This window comes from Balaenoptera borealis (genome assembly GCF_965194805.1).
Source record: "Balaenoptera borealis genome assembly, chromosome: 13".
Taxonomy (NCBI): domain Eukaryota; kingdom Metazoa; phylum Chordata; class Mammalia; order Artiodactyla; family Balaenopteridae; genus Balaenoptera; species Balaenoptera borealis.
This window is the reverse complement of record NC_138870.1, coordinates 11617119-11637706: the sequence shown is the minus strand read 5'-3', so window position 1 is coordinate 11637706 and position 20588 is coordinate 11617119. Positions and strand designations below refer to the sequence as shown.

Below are 20588 nucleotides of genomic sequence, written 5' to 3'. Positions count from 1 at the left end.
TTTATAATTCCCTTGGGAGTTCAAAAGTAAAGTAGGTTTCAAAATAAGGAAATATTTTCGAATTTTCAGCCCATTTCCCTCCCTTTTCAATTTCATCTTTATAAATGATTTGGAAGATGGAGGAAGCAGCATGTTAATTCACTTAGTTCTGAATTTACAGTGTGATGTGACAGCTAAAAAGGCCAGAACTATTTTGAGGCACAATTGAGGTAGCATTGTATTATGGGACCGAAGAGTGATTGTCCCTTTTTACAGGCCTCCAGAGAGAGGGCTCCTGGAATTCAGTATTCAATTTCTGGACACCTCTGAGCCAGAGAGATTTAGATCAACTGGAAGAGAGTCAGCAAAAATGATTTTTAAAAGTTAAAGAAAGCATATGTAGAACATTCTTACTCTCTAGCCTGTTCTTGTCCCATCAACCTTGTCACCTGGAAATAGGGACTAGATTGAGGTTGTTTTGTTCATTATCATGTCCCCTTGTCATTTGCTAAATTCCCAGTGTTGTAGACACTGATATTTAATGTGGATGGATTTTTTTTTTTAACATTGACGTATTCTCCTACACTCATGATGTCTAATAAAATATACCACGTCAAACCAGGTTGAAAAAGCAAAGCTAGGCTGGAAAGTTTAAGAGAAGTGAAGCAAGGGGGCAAGGGAGTTATTCATTGTGCCTAATTATTACTGAACCAATTCCAGCCACAAAGAGTAACCAAGTTTGTCGAGAATGAACTTGGCCTCACGGCTCGGAAGCATTGGTGAAAACTTTTCCAGGTCCAGCTGTGGGGTGTGGCATATAGATAGGAGCGTAAACCAAGACCCAGCCCAACACGACTCACTTATCCATGTCTAGTACTTATTCTAGTTCCACTGTTTTCCAAAAGACCCAGATATCGGTCCAGTCATGGCAGAAACTATCTGTACAGTCTCAAAAAGGACGGGCAAGAGGCCGCCCTTCTCATATGTTTGAAAGAAAACAAGCTTCGACACGCCCATCGGGGGGATGGAGACGCTCAGACACAGCCTCTTACTCCTTCCTCCCTAAGCCAGGCCCCGGCTTTCTGAAGGGACACACACACCTGTGGCTTGTTTCCCCAAAGATAGGAGTCGCGCGAGTGAATGAACGTGCGAATTAATCTGGTTTGTTCTCTGCGTTAACCCTGAGCGCTGATGTTTTGCTTCCCCAGAGCCATTCAGCGCCGACGTGTGGGTTATGATGTTCGTGATGCTACTCATCGTCTCGGCCGTGGCCGTCTTTGTCTTCGAGTACTTTAGCCCTGTGGGTTACAACAGGTGCCTCGCCGATGGCAGGGGTAAGGCCAGCTGTAACCGCTGCATTTCTGCCTTTCTCTCGTTCTCAGCTCAGAATCTCTGTGCCCCCCATCTGCTGCCTGCCTCCGCCCTAACCCTCAGTCTTCAAGGTCACCACCTTGGTGACTCGTTAGAAAGACCCCAATTAAGGGGTTCTAATCAGTGCTATGGTTTTTCATTTCACCTTGGTGTTCAGAAAATATTAATTTCTAAATGTACAGTGACAATTGGGATTACCATTGTTCTTTAACTTGAGAAGTAGGTAGAAGACTAATTCATATGAAAGTAATATACCTTAAAAATAGTGACTGACACCCTCGTAACATTCTACTCATCTGTTCATTTGGAAAGAGTGGAGCTTTATCCTGACTTTTAAAGTTTATTGTGGAATTTATGAAAGATTTGCAAACGCACTAGATAAAACTAAAAATAATCACCCATAAGTTTATCAGCAAGAAATAATATCTGTTAATATATTGGTATATATACTTCTAGTCTTTTAAGTTTTATGCACATGTAGCCATTCTATTAAATAGCCCAAACTTAGTAGAGCATGAATGTGAAAACTTTTATCTTTCTTCTGTTATTACCTATCTTCTAGACTGTGTGACTGAACCCCTTAACAAAAACTTGTGTAGATTCCAAAACTTTCTGATCACTTCCCATTATTAAAGCAAATAAACAACAAGAAGCAAACACACACACACACACACACAAAGACCCCAATTTAGATGTTAGTTTGAATCTGTATGTCCCCTCCCTGCCTCAAGCCTGACCCCAAGCCCAGTTCCACCCCTAAGCAAGTGAGATCAAAGCTGGCAGCAGAAACGTGTAACATAAACATGTCAGAGGAAACTCTTTTGATAACCTTAGGCTATGAGCCGTCTGTCTGATCAGATGCGCTAACAAGGCAGATTAGACACATGTATCAAGAGTAAGAAAAAACAGGTTACCCCAGGGTACATGCAGGGTAGTTGTGGCTGAAACAGCTCTCCACAGCCAAAGGATAACCTCTGAGGTACAAGATCCCCAAAGCATGTGTCCCCGGCTCACATCTCTCTGCCAGGAGGTAGAGGAGTTGGGTATTTGAAATAAAATGGCTGGGAGATAACAATTCTCACCCACAGCTACTCTTGGGGGTGGTCCATCTTCCTGGCTAGGAAGGTCCAGAGATGTGAGGGCTACCCATGTGTTTGAGGCATTTGTGAGACTTCACAAAAAGTTTACTAGATTTCTGAAGGGGGCCAAGGGGTCCTTATAGATATCTCTTCTAAAACTTCCTGAGAACGCCAGGATTAGGAAATATTATGCCTTCTCTGAGTCTTCTCCCATCCACCATGTGAGCTTTACCCTGGAATTACGCCTCAAAGAGGAAAGATTCTTAACCCTTGCTACACATAAGAATTACCTATGGGGCACTTAAAAGACAAAGATGCATAGACCTCATATTCTAATATTCTGATTCACTAAGTCCAGAGCGGGACTTGAACCATTGTATGTTTCAAACTAGTGGTTCTCTACCTTGGTTGCATGTTAGAATAACCACCCCACCCCATCCCAATTTAATAAGAATCTCTGGGGATGGTGTGTCAGTATTTTGTCAAAGCTCCCCTTGTGCTTCTGTTGAATTCACAGTCCAAGCTATGAACCACCCCTGCACTGAAGTATTTCCAGGTGCAGACCTACCTTCTCATTTGGGGTGTGCCTTCTGGGGTGGACACTTGGATGTCTCCACAATACGGAATAGTCAGGGGCTTCCTGCCTGTGCCAAAGGGTCATCCAAAAGCCATGACTACTCCCCATCCCAATGAGCATTAGTAACAAGTGAAACATCCGAGAAGCACAAGAGTACACACATATGTTGACAATGTCAAGAACCAAAGCTAGTGTTCACCCTCCCCGACCCCGCAAAGAAAATCAAAGAGGCAAAAATTCAGACACAAAAATCAGAGCAAGGGCTTATGATTACTCACTTTACCAAAGGATGCTTGACTTCGCCAAAGAATTCAACATGGGGCCGCTTTAACTATCAAGTCTCCTTGGGGCATTTTACAACGCACAAAACTTTGATTTATAAACAATTTTTTAGTTATGCATCTGTTCCATGAAATAAGGTCCACTCGCATGGATGTGTGTGCACAGTTAGATCTTAGGCTCGACACGTGTAGTCACTGATGATTTGGGTGACTGAGCAGATGCTCTCAGGATCACAGATAGCATCGAAACACCTGTGCTAATGTGCTGTAAAACTGTGCAGGCAGATGTTCGTTTCTGCAGAGGAGGGGCTGCGTGCAGACCCAGACAGCAGGCAAGATTTCACCATCGCCAAGCAGAGAAAGCAGAGAGGTCACAATAAATATGTGGGCAGAAGCCCGGCGTGATCTGTGTGAAGGTTGGGTGGAGGACAAAGACAGCCTACCTTTCCGCCCTCAGACACATGTGGCCAAGCCAGGGATCTCTGGCAGACTCTCTGGGCCGCCTGGTATTCTTTTACACGGAAGGCAGGCACTCCTGGAGGGGACCAGGTGGGAGGTGTTGGCCCTGGAGTGAGGTCAAGGCTGCCTTCAAAACATTGAGTGCTAAGAGCTGGAAGCCACGGAAGAATCAGGATCAAGTGCATTCAAGGCGGCATCCGTGACTAAAATTGGAGGAGATCTACGACTAGTGGGAGAAAAAGACCCCACAAGGTTCTCGCTGACCTTCTTTGAAATTGAAATGCTTTCTCGGGAGATACAAATATAAATTTGGGGAACATGGTAATGAGGATGCAAGTGTGACCATAGTGGGATGGTTGCCTTCGTTACTCAGTCTTGATGGGCCCTTAAGGGTCTTACATCCATCAGGGCAGGAAGCTGGCTCCTGCGGTGCCCTGGCTGAGTCATGATCGTTGGTTGGAGTAAGAGCCCGCACACACCCCAGGCCTCTGGTTTTTCTCTTCCACCTTCCTGTGGGTCCCAGGAGAAGAGAGACACAAGCTCTCAACTGAAAAAGCTACCTAAGGGTAGCTTTAGGGCTGGGGCGTCGCTGGCGGGTTTCCTGCTCTGAGCAGGAACTTACCGGCTCTATGTACTTGTAGGTTTAAATAGAACCAGTGACTCTGTCTTAACCTTCTGTCCTTGTCTTTTTGTCCTGCCAGAGCCGGGTGGCCCATCTTTCACCATCGGCAAAGCTATTTGGTTACTGTGGGGTCTGGTGTTTAACAACTCCGTCCCCGTGCAGAACCCAAAGGGGACCACCTCCAAGATCATGGTGTCGGTGTGGGCCTTCTTTGCTGTCATCTTCCTGGCCAGCTACACTGCCAACTTAGCTGCCTTCATGATCCAAGAGGAGTATGTGGACCAGGTTTCCGGCCTGAGTGACAAAAAGGTAGGAGCACCATTTGAAACCTCCCGTCTTTCCCCCAGTCCCATTCTGAGCCACACTCAGAGCTCTCACGGACCGGTTAATTTCCTAAATCTTTAGAATCGACCGTTCTTCCTTATGGCTCCTGAAATGGGGACACGGGAGCAGAATTCAGTTTCCCCACCGAAATAATATTACTTCACGTTCGCCTTCTCATTTGTGAAAGGTTGTCACCAGCACGCCCTGGGCTGCAAATGAGGGGCTTGGTGTGTTAGCGGTTCTCTGAGTACAGGGTTCCTCTTGTCGGGGACGCTCAGGTGGCCTGTCAGTAGCACAGGGCTGTGCGTTTGGGCTGTTATTAGAGGACCGCCCCGCGCACCCACGCTGAGGGTGCCGGCCCGTCACGGCCTTCATTTCCCTCCCAGGGCTGTTCGCCTGCGCGCTCCCCCTTTGTTCCTCTGCACACTCGTGGGTTCCCAGGGTTGAGAAAAAGGATTGTTCTCATTGTGTCCTGAAGAAAAGTAGCTGCTATTTAACTGGATCGGGGGGTGCCGACGAATGGGTTGTCCCCGTACCAACCGCAGGCCTCCCTGCTGGCCTGTGCCGTGAGGAGAGGAAGGGAAGTAAGTGTCTGCTGGTTGCCATGTTTTCTGGGTGAGGATGTGTAAAACCCAGGCTCAGTACATGTGACTCTCTAGGTCTGCTGGAAGCAACACAGGTTCCGTGGGAGCTCTGGTCCAACCCCAGTACTAGCGGCTACCATCCTGGAGTGCCCAGGAGAGCCCCTGGATACCCCAGATCACTCCGGAGGCTTTCACTTACAACGTCTCCTCTTCTCTGTTTCCTTAAGATTTAGAAAATGTGATTTCCCACCCCTTCCCCCAGGATGAAACTATGTGATATAGACAGATGTGTGTTTAGACCACACAGGTCATATGTAGTTAATGCTTTATCACATGGGTCAGCTTTCCCCAAGACAAAACCTTAAACACTTAGCAAATGGTTTGAGAAGAACGAAAAGGAGGAGATATTCTCTTTGGGGACTCAAGTTATGATTTCTCCATCTACTCATCATTACTCACCAAGGACATTCAAAAGCATAGGGAAGATAAACAGCTTCTTAAGGGAATGAAAAATAAATATATATATATATACACACACACGCATACGTGGATCACTCACGATGTTTACCTCTTTAGGTTGGCTCTTTCTCTGGTTTGTCTTCCTTTTCACTTTATTTTTCTTCCTTACTTTTAAAAACATTCCCTCTCTTCTATTTCCTTCTCCCTTATTTTCAACCACTGCGCCACCAGGGAAGCCCCTTTCTCCCTTATTTTTAAGCTTTTTTTTTTTTTTTTACTTCTTTTCTTCTAACACATGATTTATTATGCATTTCTTCAGATATTCATCCATCTATTACTTAATTCACTTTAAACCTTTCTCTCCTTGTTCCTTTGTCAGCATCCTTCCTTTACCATTTTGATCCTCTCAGAAACTTTGAGCTAGACCTCTCCCTTCATCCCTTTCTACAACTACTTTTTGTGCCTATTTCTGTGACCTGGGCAGTCGTGGTGCTGAGAACAGCTGATTCCTCAGGCCTCCGTACTTGGATGTGGCGGAGCTGAGGTGGGCCACGGCCACCCTGAGACACGAATGTGGCAGAAACGTGACAGACCATGTCCCCACATGTGGATCTGTCAGGGGTACGGAGGACCGTATCCTCACATCAGGGAACGGCAGGGGTGTGGCAGATTATGTCCCCGTGCAGAGTGTGGTGGGACCGTGTCACCATGCAGTAAATAACATGGTCGAAGGGTGGTGGGCCACAGCCCTTCCGGGGACTCTGGGCTGTTAAGTGAGGGATCCACCACAATTATCATGGTGTTTTCTTCCGTTTCCTCTGAGAATTGGTTAGGACACTGTATTTATGTTTCTGATCCTCTCTAGGGCCATCCGGCAACAGCTGGATGATTTTCTACTTGAACTAAGCATAATTGAGATGGAGGGAGACTGTTTTCCCTTCTGTGGTTTCGAAAGAACATATTGTTCTGGGCTGCTTGAACAGAGAGGCTCTGCCTCTGTCTGTCCTCCACACCACGTTGGTTATGTTCTGAAAAGTTGGATCCCATCTTTGCTTAAAGAACTTGAGTGGCTCTATTGCCTACAGAATAAAGACGACTTTTTTCATACGTGGCGCTCAGAGCTTTTACAAATGATTCCCAGTGTGCACCAGCGATTCCGTCTCATCGGCCAGTGCGTAGACTCTTGCATCCTATGTTGTAGACATTCTTGCCTCCTTATCCTTCCCAGCGACGCCTCTCTGCATCTGCCTGGGGTGTTCTTCTCCTTACTTCTTCACTCCCCAAACTCCTACTGAAATTGCAAGACACAGATCAGAGATCCCTTTATTTGCAAAGCCTTCCCATCTGGGCTCATCTGGGAAGTTAGCCATTGTCTCTTCTGTCATGGCAATCATTCATACCTTTATTATAGCACTTGTCTCCCACATTGTAATCTACAGACGTGTACCTGTCCATATCTCCCCTTATTAGACCATGAGCTTCACAAGGTCAGTGACCATAACTTGGTTATCATTTTTACAAAAAGCCTATAGGGAGAGAGGGAGAGATGGTATACTAATTTCAGAGTCTCTTGCACAGAGCAATGGACTAAGCATTACAGGCAAAGAAAGCAGCAAGAGAGCAAGAACCCTTTAACAGCTGTTCAGTTTGAAAATGATTATCTGACCCATTTCAGAACTCTGCAAATGACAAAATAGTGAATTGTAAGCATCTGACCAGAAAGTGTCAACATAATTCACAGAAGTATAGAAAACATTTAAGTAACCAATGACATACAACTGCAGGTCAGTGTCAGGAACAGTATTGTAAGTCAGAGAGTTTTCTGAAAGTGCACTTAAAATGTCAAAATTCTTATTAGTTTTACTTCAAAACACCTAAAGAAAACTAAGTCTTGAGAATGACTTTACATGAGAGGAAGTATATTCTGTGAATTTAGCAAAAGGAAATAGTAAAGTCTTCAAAATGATAACATTGAGAACAGAAATGAGGTGATTTTGAAGACTCTCTTTTCAGTGTAATTAAATTTTCATCAAGGAAGGTAACATTTAAAGTGGAGAAGGGTTTCTAAACTTGTTTTGACGATCGCAGATGACATATCTTCTATGTAACTCAGACCAAATGATACATATTTTGGAGTGATGATGGGGAGATATTTGTAGTCATTAGATTTAGATATTTTAAGAAATTATCTTCAACTTTATGGCAGGAAAATGTTCCCAGATCTCATTTATGTTAAGGTACAAAGTCAGAATGTTCAGAGTTAAATTTCCATGAAATCCTATTTGGGGGCTCCTTTTTTATTGGATGGCTTCCATCTTGGAATAGCACATTACATCATTGAATTCAGAATTATTCCACTACCTGCTATAACTAAGAATGGGTGAAAGTTCTAACATTTAGCAGCTCTACTGTACATTCCATCAGCTCTCCCAGTGGGAGGAGGGTATAAGGAAGCTGGTGACATCTTCTTCTCTTAACAAAGAGCCCACAATGCTCATTCTCATATTCTCAGCTATCCAGATGGATTTCTCATTTCGCAGTAGGCCAACCACAGTATGGAGGGGAGAGAGTTTGGCCAGGCGAACAGGAGACATATTTTCCGGGCACTGGATACATTAAGTATTTACATATATGTTATATGAATAATCTTCATCAGGTATGATTATTCCCATTTTACAAATAAGGACACTGAGACTCTGGGAAGTTTCGTGATTCCCTAAAGTCACACATTATCAAGTGACAGAGCCAGGGTTTGAGTTCCTGTGTGTCTGGCTTTAAAAATCACTTTGCCAGGATGTCTCCCTTGTAGTGAATCCCAGACAAAGTTATGACAGAGCTAAGGATTGGTATTGACACCCCTACACCCCACCCACTTCCTCATTGAATCTCCTACCCTCTCATTCAGTGACCTTCAGTTTTGGTTCCACTTAACCTAACCCTTCTCAGGTCACCGTAAACTACCACTGCCAAGTCTGCTATTACTACTTCTACTACTAGTACTGACAATAATAATAGCAATTATCATTATTATTAATATGACTTCAACACTGATATCTCTGCAAACATTTTTTTCAGCTCTCGGGAGCCAGGCGTAACGCCAAATACATTACATAGATTATCTTATGTAATGGTGCTTCTATAATAATACCTTCATTTGTAGATGAGGAAATTGAAGCTTGGAGAGGTTAAGTCATTTGCCCTTCTGCTGTTCCTGGCTGGCTAGCAGCCCCGCAACAGTGTGCCCCCGTGTTCAGATGCCAGCGCTCTTTCCAGTTAATCCCCTTTCTTCCTAACCTTCCCATCTACCTTCCCGAAGCTTAACGAGTGAGATCCTTTTCCTCTACTAAAGAGGAGCTATCTGATTAACTGATCCAAAATAAGTAGATAGTATTTTAACACTTGCCCTTTATTTAATAAGTCTTTCAGAGGCGTTCCTTTGAACAGAGAATGGTGGTGCTTTCCTGGACCTGGGCAGGCTAATGGCCCACAAATGGACTTCAGCCTGTGCCTATTGTGACCGTGAGCTTTAAGCCACTGTTGGAGGGTGGCAGAGGGGTGGCAGCAGGACAGAGAAGGGTCAGTGATAGGTTCAGGGGGTGAAGGAAGCCTGCGGGGAGGCAGAGGCTGTCAAGGTCACTAGGGGCTGCCGTCAGGCCAGGGGGCTCCCGAGGCTGCGTCCCACCTTACACATTCCTGCCTCCAGTGTGACATAGGCCCGCATTGTATTTTGCTGTTCTTTTCCTCAAGGAACTACAGGAACTTTATGAACTTTAAATGTCAAAAGGTGTTTATCTGGTTAATGAGGGCAGACCTCTTCGCCTGCAACATTGAAGGTGCAATCAGGATAGCCTTCTAAAAACTTAAGTAAGAACCCCGTGGCTTTTCTAGATAATGATTATTCTGAGTTTCTGAGAAGTTCCATAGAGTCTGGAAGCTGTCTCATGTCCTTTTGGCAGATAGGCAGTGTATGGCTTTTTAAATCAGCACGCAAACAAATGTGTCAGTGTGCATCCTGGAAGAAAACCAGCCTGGGGATAAGCATATTTACACCACAACTACACTGATGTGTGATGCGTAGATGGCATTTGAGCATGCGTGAGGAAATGGGCCTTGCTTGCCACTGTACAAATGGTACTTCCTTGCCCTATTAACTTTAGGCCAGAAGCCAGTGGGAGACAGCTGACCTCAAGCCTCATCTGTCACACCCTGGTCCTGGCCCAGACCATCTTGGTCAGGTCATGGAATAGTGAGCTAAAAGTAGCTCACCAGGGAAAGCAACAGGAATGACCAACTAGCCGGGGACCTAGAAATGAGGGCTGGGCTGGGCCTCCAGGTAGCTGAGCAAAAAAAGGGGGTGATTTATTACATGGAGTCCCTTGGACCTGTCGGGAGTCTGGTCCTTTTGTTACAGCTGGTCACGAGCAGTTCTGGAGGAAGTGACAAGAGAAGAAAACTCCCCAAACCCTGGGACTGTACGGGGTACAGGACACACATGGGTGGGAGAAGGGACACGTGCCCCTTTGTCTCCTAATTAGCTGAACCAATCTGACACCATGCATGGACCACCACCCCAAGTACTGAACCCACTCATTCCTGCCAGGGCGGCCTCCATCCAAATGCATCCAGAACAAAGCCCTGGGGCTTAAGCAGCCCAGCTCCGTCGCTCAGGGTCAGCTCTCACCACTTCTCTAGGTTTATTTGAGAACGGGACTACTTATGGCCCCCAGCTGGCCCCCTTGAACTCTAATTCCCGAGTCCATTCTTGACCGGCTGCCTTGACTGAGGCATCCAGTAGGGCTTAGCAGTGGTCACCCTCCCGGTCCAGGGATACAGGTGTCCCCGTGTTGATTGCTGAGCTCGAGGGAGCCCCAGGGTCCCCTTTCTCTCCTTCTTGTGTCCCCTTTATAGCATCAGGCCTCACTCTGCCCTTCTCTCCTTGAATGACCACCTGCTTCCTGACCTTCTGTGACTTCCCACACAGGATACCTCACCTCCCACCTCTGCTATACTGCTGGGGCTTCTAGGGGTTGAATGGTGGTCCCCCAAAAGATAACGTCCACATCCTAATCCCTGGAACCTGTGAGTGGTGACCTTATTTGGAAAAAAAAGATCTTTGCAGATGTAGTTAAGTTGAGCATCTCAGGTTATGACCGTCCTGGATTGCTGCTAAATCCGATGACAAGTGTCCTTATGAGAGAAAGGCAGAGAGAGAGCTGACGCAGAAGAGCAGACCAGGAGAAGTGAGGCAGAGACAGGAGTGTGGCAGCCGCAGAAACACCTGGAGCCACCGGAGGTTAGGAGAGGCAAGGAGTGGATTCTCCCCTAGAGCTTCTGGAGGGAGCGCAGCCCCACTGACACCTTGATTTTGGACTCCTGGCCTCCAGAACATGTGAGAATAAATTTGTATTGTTCTAAGCCACCAGTGGTTTGCTACGGCAGCCACCGGAAACAAACACGGGGCCTCAGTGCCCCTCCGGTAACCTGCACTCTCAGGGGCTTGGCCCCCACTAAACCCTGGTGCTCCTCCCACTCACCTGCTCTTGTCAACCACCCCGCCCCGTCCTTCCAAAGTGGGTATTTCCTACAGCAGAATCCAGTTCAGTTCCTCTTCCCACTAATCTCCTCTGCTTGGAAGAACAGATCTACGTCGCCCTGAAGATTTGCAGAGACATAGTTTACACCCAGAGGGAGTCTTCTCCCTGCTGGTTAATTTTAAGGAGACAATGAAAATCCCGCGTGTCACTGTGTGCTCCCTTTTGCTCTGTCCTTGAGCCTGATTACTGTTAGTTTCTCCCAGGATGTAGCGTGTTATCTGCGTGTACACTCCCCGCGCAGCCTTCTACTAGACCTCTGAGCAGGGAGGTCATTGTCAAAGGGGACTGAGGACATGTTTTTGTAAGATGTATCATTTTCACAACTCTTCTGGGGAAAATATTATTAATGCAGCCCTCTTATATTCTGGATTTCACTGTGCTGTTCATATCACGGGACTGCAAGGGACGTTATTTGATCATCAGGCACAGGTGATGTTTTGCTCATCAAAGGCAAAACAGGTGTCCTCTCTCTTCATGTAGATGAATGTATCTTCCCTGTTACATAGGCGTGCACACTCACATATGCATGTATGTGTGTATAGATATGTATATCTCCATCCTCCAAAACTACATAAAGATAACAGGATAACTGGGTAATTAGGAACTTGACACTTAACAAAGCTGCATAAGGAATGCAAGTTTCCCATGTCCATAGGAACTTCCGTTTTACAGAGTTGATCTGAGAAAGGACGTCTTTACCTGGAAAAAAAAGAAAGTTTTGTCTCATTCTGCTGATATTAGTGGAACCATCATTTTGTGAAATGAAACAAAAATGAAATGAAGGAAGGAAGAAGAAAAGAAAGAAAAGGAAGGAAAGAGAAAGAAGGAAAGAAAAAAAGAAAAAAAAAAATCAGAACCCAATCGTAAGCTAGATCTGCTCTGTATATCTCTTCTTAGAAAGGTGGTCCTGTGCAAGGTATTGGAGAGATAGATGCCTTCCTGAAGCCATGATATTGTTTTAAATTGCTACTACACAAATTAGCATGAGGATGAATTCACAATTTCCCCACTTGAATTGACCCCAAGTGAAAGCCAGCAATAGACAACAAACAATTTTATTAACAAAAATCAAAGCATGTACCACCAAGTGCAGTACTCAAGCTTTGGGTGCACTGAGAGTGGGAGAAAATAGTGAGCGCGTCTCTGAACTTGTCAGGTCCTTGAATTTATCTGTGTGGCTTCTATATGGGACCTCTCTGGTCAGGCCATCTCTTCCAGGTTGGGAAGAGCAAGCGGCCCTGGGGAATCCCATAGAAGTTCGAATCTACTTACGGTCAAGTCTCTGGTTCTGAGAGAAGGGAGCCGTTGCATTTAGCTAACTGTTGAAAGCAGTTTTTTTATTCCGAAGTTTATAGATGTCCAAGAAAAATAAGAGGGTTCCTCAACATCCTTTTCTCTCTGGTTAAAAACAAAAATTAGAAATAAATGTTTCCGTAAAGGGGGCTTTTACAGGCTGATGAAATCTTGGCTTGTGTTTTGAGGATTTATTAAGAATTAGTGTTTCACTTCTGGGCAACTAAGTTCAAGTCCTTTGAGACAAATTAATGCAACCATGAAAATTTATATGTGGCCAAAGGCATCAGACCTAAAATGAATCAAGTTTTACAGATGTCAGAATCGTATTCACAGTGCAAACTGTGGCCCGGGCTGGCTCTGGGCCTTTGTTTTGGTCTTTTGGCGCCTACAGTACACCTCCACCCCATAATGGTGGCAAGAGAAGTGGGCGAGGGCCTCAGTGGGCCGTGTGCAGTCTGTTGTATTTTGGGAACCCTTCTGCATAGCCGGGCTAGCTGGGCACGTGCTAGGGCCAGGAAGGTAGGGAAGGGGAGGTTCGGAGTGGGGGGAGGGTGGTGGCTGAGAGAGCCTGAGGCTGGGGAAGCCCAACCATTTCTTCTACAAGTCATATCAAGGTTTCCTTGCCAGCGAGGGTCACAGAGAGCCAAGGAGAGACGGCTCATGCTCTACAGGCACCATAGCCTCAGACATTTCTTCTGCCCTATTTGGGCAGATCAGATTCAGAGCGTCAAGGGCAATGGCTCCAGGCCAATGTGGTCCTGAGAGTTGCCCGCATGGAGGGTCCCCGAGGTGCAGGCAGCTTAGACTTTCAGGAGGCAGAGTCGGGAGGAGGAAAATCGGGGTTCTGAATCCTCTCTGTAATCGTTATAGGATTAGTCTGTCCATGTAGACCTGTCTGTGTTGGGGACACCCAGGAAGGGGTGAGTTAGGGCCGAGTCTTGATACCAAAGTCACTCAGGGAACCCTTTCAAACGAAACAGGACTCTGTCCATCCAGCTGGAAATAAAAGTCCAGGTGGCAAAAGCTGCCACCTAAGCAGGACCTGCCAGGACGCAGCGAGGAAACCAGACATCTGAAAAGGGTTGAGCGAGGGAACTACTCTGGGGGGAAGTTATTGGAGGCCTGTGCCCCCCTCCATTTTTCTCCCACCCCTCAGACCTACTGAAGGGGCTTCGAGGGGGTCACTGGGAGAGCTTGGGATTCACCCCCTGTGGTTAGAATTGGGGAGGGGCTGGCATTTGCCCCAAACCTGAGAAGACCCAGGTGACAGGTCTTGGCCAGTGGCCCGGTGGGTGGGCCAGGCTCCCACCCACGGCAGGTCAGGTCTGCATCCCCCAAGTCCACATCCGGCCACTCGGGCAGGAGGGGGCCAGTCTGGGCCGGGAGTGGAGGGAGGTGATTTTAAAGGTCCCTGCCCACTGGGCTTCCTGCTCAGGATGAGGCAGCTGCCCATCCACAGATACATGGGAGGGGGCGGCAGCCAGTGGGGGAGCCGCAGGGGTTGATGTAGACAGGCAGCTGCCTTCAGGGAGCGAGACCGAGGTGCTCACCGAGAGGCTCTCGGGGAACCCGTGAACTTGCCTGACCAGGAGAAGAGTCTGCTTTGCGCAGCGGCCTTGTCAAGAGGGCATCCATGCCGGCTCACTACGGCACCACGAGGTGGGCGCTGCCCGCCTCTGGCTCCTCCTACTCTCTGCTTTCCACCCCAGGCCCCCCAGGGAACAGGGGAGAACATCTCAGGGGCAGGTCCCGTAAGAGCTGGCTTCACTTGGCTCGGTGGTAGCACCTGGGGTTCCTGCAGACACTCGGCCGCCTCGGCCCTTATTAATGAACAATGATTGAACTATTTAGTGAACACACACTATGTGCCTGTTGTCAGACTCTTCACACCTGTGACTCCTTTAATCCTCCTGCCCACCCTTTGCGGTAGAGATTATCGACATCTTTCTATAGATGAGGAGAGTCATTTAAGGGATAAGCAAATTCGCTGAAGTCACACAACTAGCAAGTGAGGGCATCGGATTTGATCCAGGGAGAGTTGACTCCAGAGCCTGCGACCGTCCTGTCTTACTGCACTGCCGTAGCCCCATGTCCTCTCTGTGTGGACACGGGGAGGAGGGACACGCTTCTAGAGACACGGGCCTGGGGCAGCAGAATCCAGTCAAGCCCCTGTCACGGGACCCTGTCTGACCTGGCTTCTCGGATTCTCAAGGAGGTGATGATGGAACCCCACCAACCCACTGAGAGTGGGTAGACCCTCTACCCAGCTATGGTTGCATAGGAACCTAGAAGAGACTTCTGTTCACTCCAATCTAGGAATAGCCAAGGGCTCTATTGTCTTTGTTTCTGAACTCATAGCCCCTCGCACCTTTAAGAGCCACTTACTTAATGTGTGTTGACTGGATGAATGAATCAAAGAGACACAGAATGTTGTCGGGCACCATGTTTTCTCCCTTCCAGGAAGTAACCAATATACATACTTACTTAATCTGGCCAGAAGAGAAAAGATCCTACTCTCAAGAAAGAGGAAAGAATTGGAGAGGAGGAAAATGTATCCTTCTCCCCACCTCCATCCTCCTCTTAGGAGGGAACTAAAGCAAAAACAGGGTTTACTCACTGCTTCTGAAGTGCCTGTGGCTAGGAGACCATCAATGGCTTAAGTCTAGAAACCACCTCGATAGTAAATGTGCTAAATGCTTAATTCCTTCAAACTTCCTCACCCATCTCCCAGCTCATCATTTGCAGGGCAGCGGGTTCTGAGTTAAGGATAAGGCAGTTCCGTTTCTTGCAAGAACTGATTGCCAGCAGACCGTGAGACAGCTGGGACTTGGCCTTTTTTGGACCGAGTACAAAAGAGCCGTTGAGCTGGGTGTCATCCTGGTACTGAAGAGAGCACGCTGTGACGTCTAGTGATGTCTCCTGGTGGCCTCAAGTACAAACTAGACAAGATGGCAAACAGCATAGCGTTAGGAAGCACGCTGCGGCTGCATACCTCCCGGGCAGAAGTGCCACTGGGGAGTGATGCTCCCAGGTGAAAAAATGCACCTGAACCACAAGGTCATCCACTTACGTGTCTTTACGGGACACGCCCACCCATCACTGCAAACGCGCGCACGCACCAGAGGGTGCAAATGCGGCTTTGACTGGACGTGCTGAGCAATTTCTGCTTTTTTCCTTTTCTCCTTATAAAAGCACATCAGATTAATTCCAGCCAGTTACGGCCAAATCCCTTTCTCTCTGCTAGTCGGGGCCGCCTGAACAGGCAAGAGGCTGTCTCACCTGCTTCATTATGCAAACTGATATTCCAGCGCCGAAGAGCCAAGCAGCCTTCAGCACAGCAGTGATTGCAGGTTGCGATGAGAAGAGGTGGCGGCCAGTGTGGTCGTTTTAATCCTCTGATGCCGACGAAGGGGGACGAGGGGTTTCAAGTGGGAACGGAGGCAGAGTCAAGTCGACGCCAGCTCCCCGAGCATCCACTGCCCTGGCGAGAATCGGGCCCTGGCGTGGGAAGTCACCACTAGGTCTGACAAGATTTGGGCTGACTTGGGGTCCAAACAGTGTAGACGGAAGAGCTTGATTCTTTAAATTCCCCGGTGGTCTGACAACTATAAATAACAGTTCACGGGACATGTGGACATCCGTAAGCTGGGGGGTCAGGTGTAACCATAAATGTATCCATACTCAGAATACCTACAGTCAAGGGCAAGCATGAGCCACCATGGAAAGGGCACAAAACGATCAACACACACACACACACACACACACACACACACACACACACACACATACACGCACGAAGAAATCAATGAACACGACGATCTCACATCGTGAGAGTCATTTCTTTGGAAGAGGCCTGCAGGGTTCATCCAGGAGCTGCTGTACACAGAGCAGGAGTCTTCCCGGTAATCACAGCTGGGAGGACTGACTGCTCTCTTGACCGCCTCACCCTTTCCCCTCACCGCAGCACTTCAGAGCCTCCTCTTGAGTTAGAATTACAGTCTCTCCTCTCAGTCCCGAGTCATCAAAAAGCGGCTTTTAACGGAATCACGTAATTGTCGCCCTGGTCGTCTCTGCTGGGGGTGGCACGGGCCAGACACAGCTCACAGCAGGGCGGGCCCCTCTGCCTGGCGGCGTGGTCTCGGTGACAGGAGCGGGGCTGGGAGTTGTAGGGAGGGCTTGTTGGGAAGCTGGGCAGTTCTCCAGCCCCTCCTGAAGAGTCTTCACGATGTGCCCGCAGTTTGCGGTTTGAAGGGTCCTGAAATCACACACCATCCACTACACCCAGGGCGCGTCCCTCCGGGTTACAGATGACCCAGCCAAGCGGCCAGCCTACCTCCACTCCCCCTCCCTCGCTGGAACCAGCACCCCATGCGGGCTACTGCGCGCACATAAAAAGAACAGCGCGGCGTCCTCGACGTCCTTGCAGGATCTGAAGGACGCGTGGCTCAGCGAGGAAGGAAGAATCCCTGCAAGAAAATGGTGCCCAGGGCAGTCCGCAAGTGGGGCTTATTGGTCTGCGTGACCGCTGCTGTTTTGGAACATTTTCACGTGCTTTCTAGTTGAAACGTTTATATAAAGAACTAAAAAATTTTAAACTATCTGCTACTTAAAATGAAGAGATCTTGGGGACATTCAGTAATAGTTTAATCACAAGTTAGTGAGACTTTTTTTTTTAACATCGTTATTGGAGTATAATTGCTTTACAATGGTGTGTTAGTTTCTGCTGTATAACAAAGTGAATCAGCTACACATATACATATATCCCCATATCCCCTCCCTCTTGCATCTCCCTCCCTCCCACCCTCCCTATCCCACCCCTCTAGGTGGTCACAAAGCACCGAGCTGATCTCCCTGTGCTATGCAGCTGCTTCCCACTAGCTATCTATTTTACGTTTGGTAGTGTATATAAGTCCATGCCACTCTCTCACTTCGTCCCAGCTTACCCTTCCCCCACCCTGTGTCCTCAGAGACTTTTTTGTTTTTAAGATTGTCTCCCTTTTGATGCCTAGATGTGATTCCTTTGGACTGAAAAAACGGGGCTTTTGATTTTGTGGACATGGATCATGTAGGAAAATAGGGACTTTTTGGAAGCCCTGGAGGGGAGCTTAGAAAAGCAGCAGGGCCCAGGAAGTGGGGTATGAGTACAGAAAGAGAAGTGTGAGGGCCAGCCCTGACCCCAAGCAAAGGCAAGCCCTTCCCCTTCCTCCAGCGCTTCATCACCGTCTCCTGCCTCTCCCCCAGCCCAGCTACCCCGCCCCCATCCTCCTAGCACCACCAGACCCCACCTCTGTCACCCTCCACTAGAATCACTGATCGATGCCCATTTCCTTCACTGCACTGTGCGCTCCTTGAGGCAACAGACATGCTTTCAATAACTCTGTCTGTTCAGCTCCTGGGATAGTGCCTGGTACATTATAGAAGGGTGTTAAGTGAATGAATGTTCCCAGAACAGAAACTAATAATATTAACACTGAAGTTCTGCTTTCTTATGGATTAAATTGCCTTTAATGAGCTAAGCATTTACAGTCTTCTTTCTCTGGGGAAATGTATTTCTGTTTCTGAACAGCTGACTTATAAATGAACTATTGAGGACAGCGTGTTCATAGGTTGGAGCCTGCCTATTAAAAATTGCATTTCCAAAGCCAAAAATAAATCAGTCTTTGTATTGTGCGTTCCTCTGCAGTGTGAGCAACCATGACCATCATCCATGGTAGTCACTATGGAAACCACATCCGTAGTTACGGTCTCAGAGTGGACCAGTCATCCCTGACCAGGGGTTGCCTTCCTGGGCTAGATGCTCTACATTCTTGGTCTTCTTTACTTCTCCTCCCAGACCTTTTAGGCAGATGCTACCTCTGCTTTCCAGAAGGGAAAACTAAGACTCAGCTACTGGAAAGTATGTGATATGGCTGGGTTCCTAAGCCCCTCTGGTGCCTCAGTTTCCTAATTATAGAATGGGGATAAAAATGTCACCTACATTATAGCTGTTGTGCTGATTAAAGATGTATAATACTGTATCTACTTATAATACTGTGAAATGCTTAGAATAGTGTTGCATGCCTACTAAACCCTCAGTAAATGTTAGGGTTCAGATCCTATGGCAGACCCAGGGTTTGTGTCGGAATCCATCTCACAAAGCTCGTGCTGTTTCCAGTAGATGATTAACATGTGCTTGGAAAGCCATAGACAAACTGCTCCTAATCCACTCTAGGACCCACCCTCCCTCTACCCTCCTGGATCCCTGCACTTGTCTATTTCAGTGAGATTCAGAGATGGGGTGGGGAGGACCAGGGCTGGAAAGGTGTGCAGGGGAGGATGGGGGTGGCACTCTGAAGTGCTTAGACTCCCTGAAAATAGCTCTGGATCCAGGGGTGCCTGGAAAGAGGGTATCTGCCACGGGCAGCAGGCGCCCGGGCCCTCTTTACAGCCATCCTGTGGGGCTTTTGAGAGAAAACACGGAGCATCCTCCTAGGTGGAGAGTAAGAGCTCAGTGGTCGTTTCTAAATCTATGTCAGTCACCCATCGCTGTGATAGAAAACAACTACTTCAAATATTATTTCCTTGGGCAAGTGGGCCCTACCCCAAACAGTTTCTCACAGGAGTGGACAGACTATAAACCTGGGTTCCCCTTAAAGCCTTCCCTAACTGTATTGCCCAAGAGTTGTCTGTCCTTTCAGACTCCCAGAAAAAGTAAACCTAACTGCTTCTACCTCGAGGTCTCTTTAAGACGTAGAAAAGAGCTTTAGCTACACTGCGAATTATTGATGAAACCAGAGAATTTATAACATCCCTACGTGTATTATTAATATCCGTTTCGACTAGTTTATTTAGCAATATAAATCATGTTCTTATTGTCGTAAAGAGTTGCTACTCTATCATAATTTGTCCGCGAATGAAGGAAAGATTGATGCTCCCCAATGACCCCTCGCCATTTGGAAAATTCCCAGAAAGTCAAGTTAGATGTGGGTTTGGGAGAAGACCCTGAGACCCAGTGGTTTCAGTGTCTGAAGCTCCTCTTCTCAGTAGCTAAGCCAGGGAGCTCTCTTCCCATGTTCTATACCATTGAGGTGTCTCCACTGGCCAGTTCACACTTTGGACATGCTGTGTTAGTGCCCCTTATCTTGCGTATCTCTGTGATGCAAACCTAGTGTAATGGTGTTCTCTAGACAATCAGTTGCGTTGTTTTTCAGTCTCACTATCTACTCTTCATTGATTCATTCAGCAGATAGACTCTAAATATCTACATAAACCATTGCCCGGAATACGGTGTGGGAAGATCAGAAGAGCTCTGTGCAAGCACGCTCTCTCTCTCTCTCACCTTCCTGTCACCACTGACCACACATCTGTCCCTGTCTATCCCAGTGGCTGCCACGCTGTCCATGGTTAAGGCCTAGAGGCCTGGGGATAAGAAAGACCAATAGCTGTGCTTCTTTCTCTCAAAAAATCTCTCCTGAAACCCCTCCCACCTTCCGTAAGCCCCCGATTCAACCTGGATTCTACCTCCTAGCAGAATCCTGCCACTTTCCACAGTTCCTTGGATTAACTAAGGCCTCTGTTGTATCATCTGCCTGGCTTTTTGTTTTAAGTTTTTCTGTTCTCTGCACTTAGCATAACACCTAGTACATAATAACAATGAATTCAACAGGTTATTTATTGGATGGTTACCACAGTTACACTGTGAGTAGGGTTGCCAGACTTAGCAAATAGAAATACAGGGCACGTACTTAAATTTGAATTTCTGATAAACAGCAAATATGATTTTAGTATAAATGTGTCCCCAGATTTCATGGAACCCTACCTGTGAGGTGCTGGAGATGGGCTTAAACAGTCCTGGTCTCATAGTCCGGTGAGGGGGGCAGACACTCAAAACATTAGATCAAGTACCATGATAGAGGAATGTCCTTGGGTGTTCCTTTCAAGGTTAAATAAACCCAGTCTTTTAACCTTTCAGCAGGAGACTTGC

General features: G+C 47.2%; 1 protein-coding gene across 1 annotated transcript in view; it reads left to right on the top strand.

The window, feature by feature from the left end:
* The window catches only part of GRIN2B (glutamate ionotropic receptor NMDA type subunit 2B), a 697821-nt gene that overhangs the window by 638467 nt on the left and 38766 nt on the right, over positions 1-20588 (top strand). The window contains exons 15-16 of the mRNA XM_082352572.1: positions 1188-1313; positions 4448-4677. Of these exons, the coding sequence (XP_082208698.1) occupies positions 1188-1313; positions 4448-4677 (356 nt within the window). The remainder of the gene's footprint in view (positions 1-1187; positions 1314-4447; positions 4678-20588) is intronic.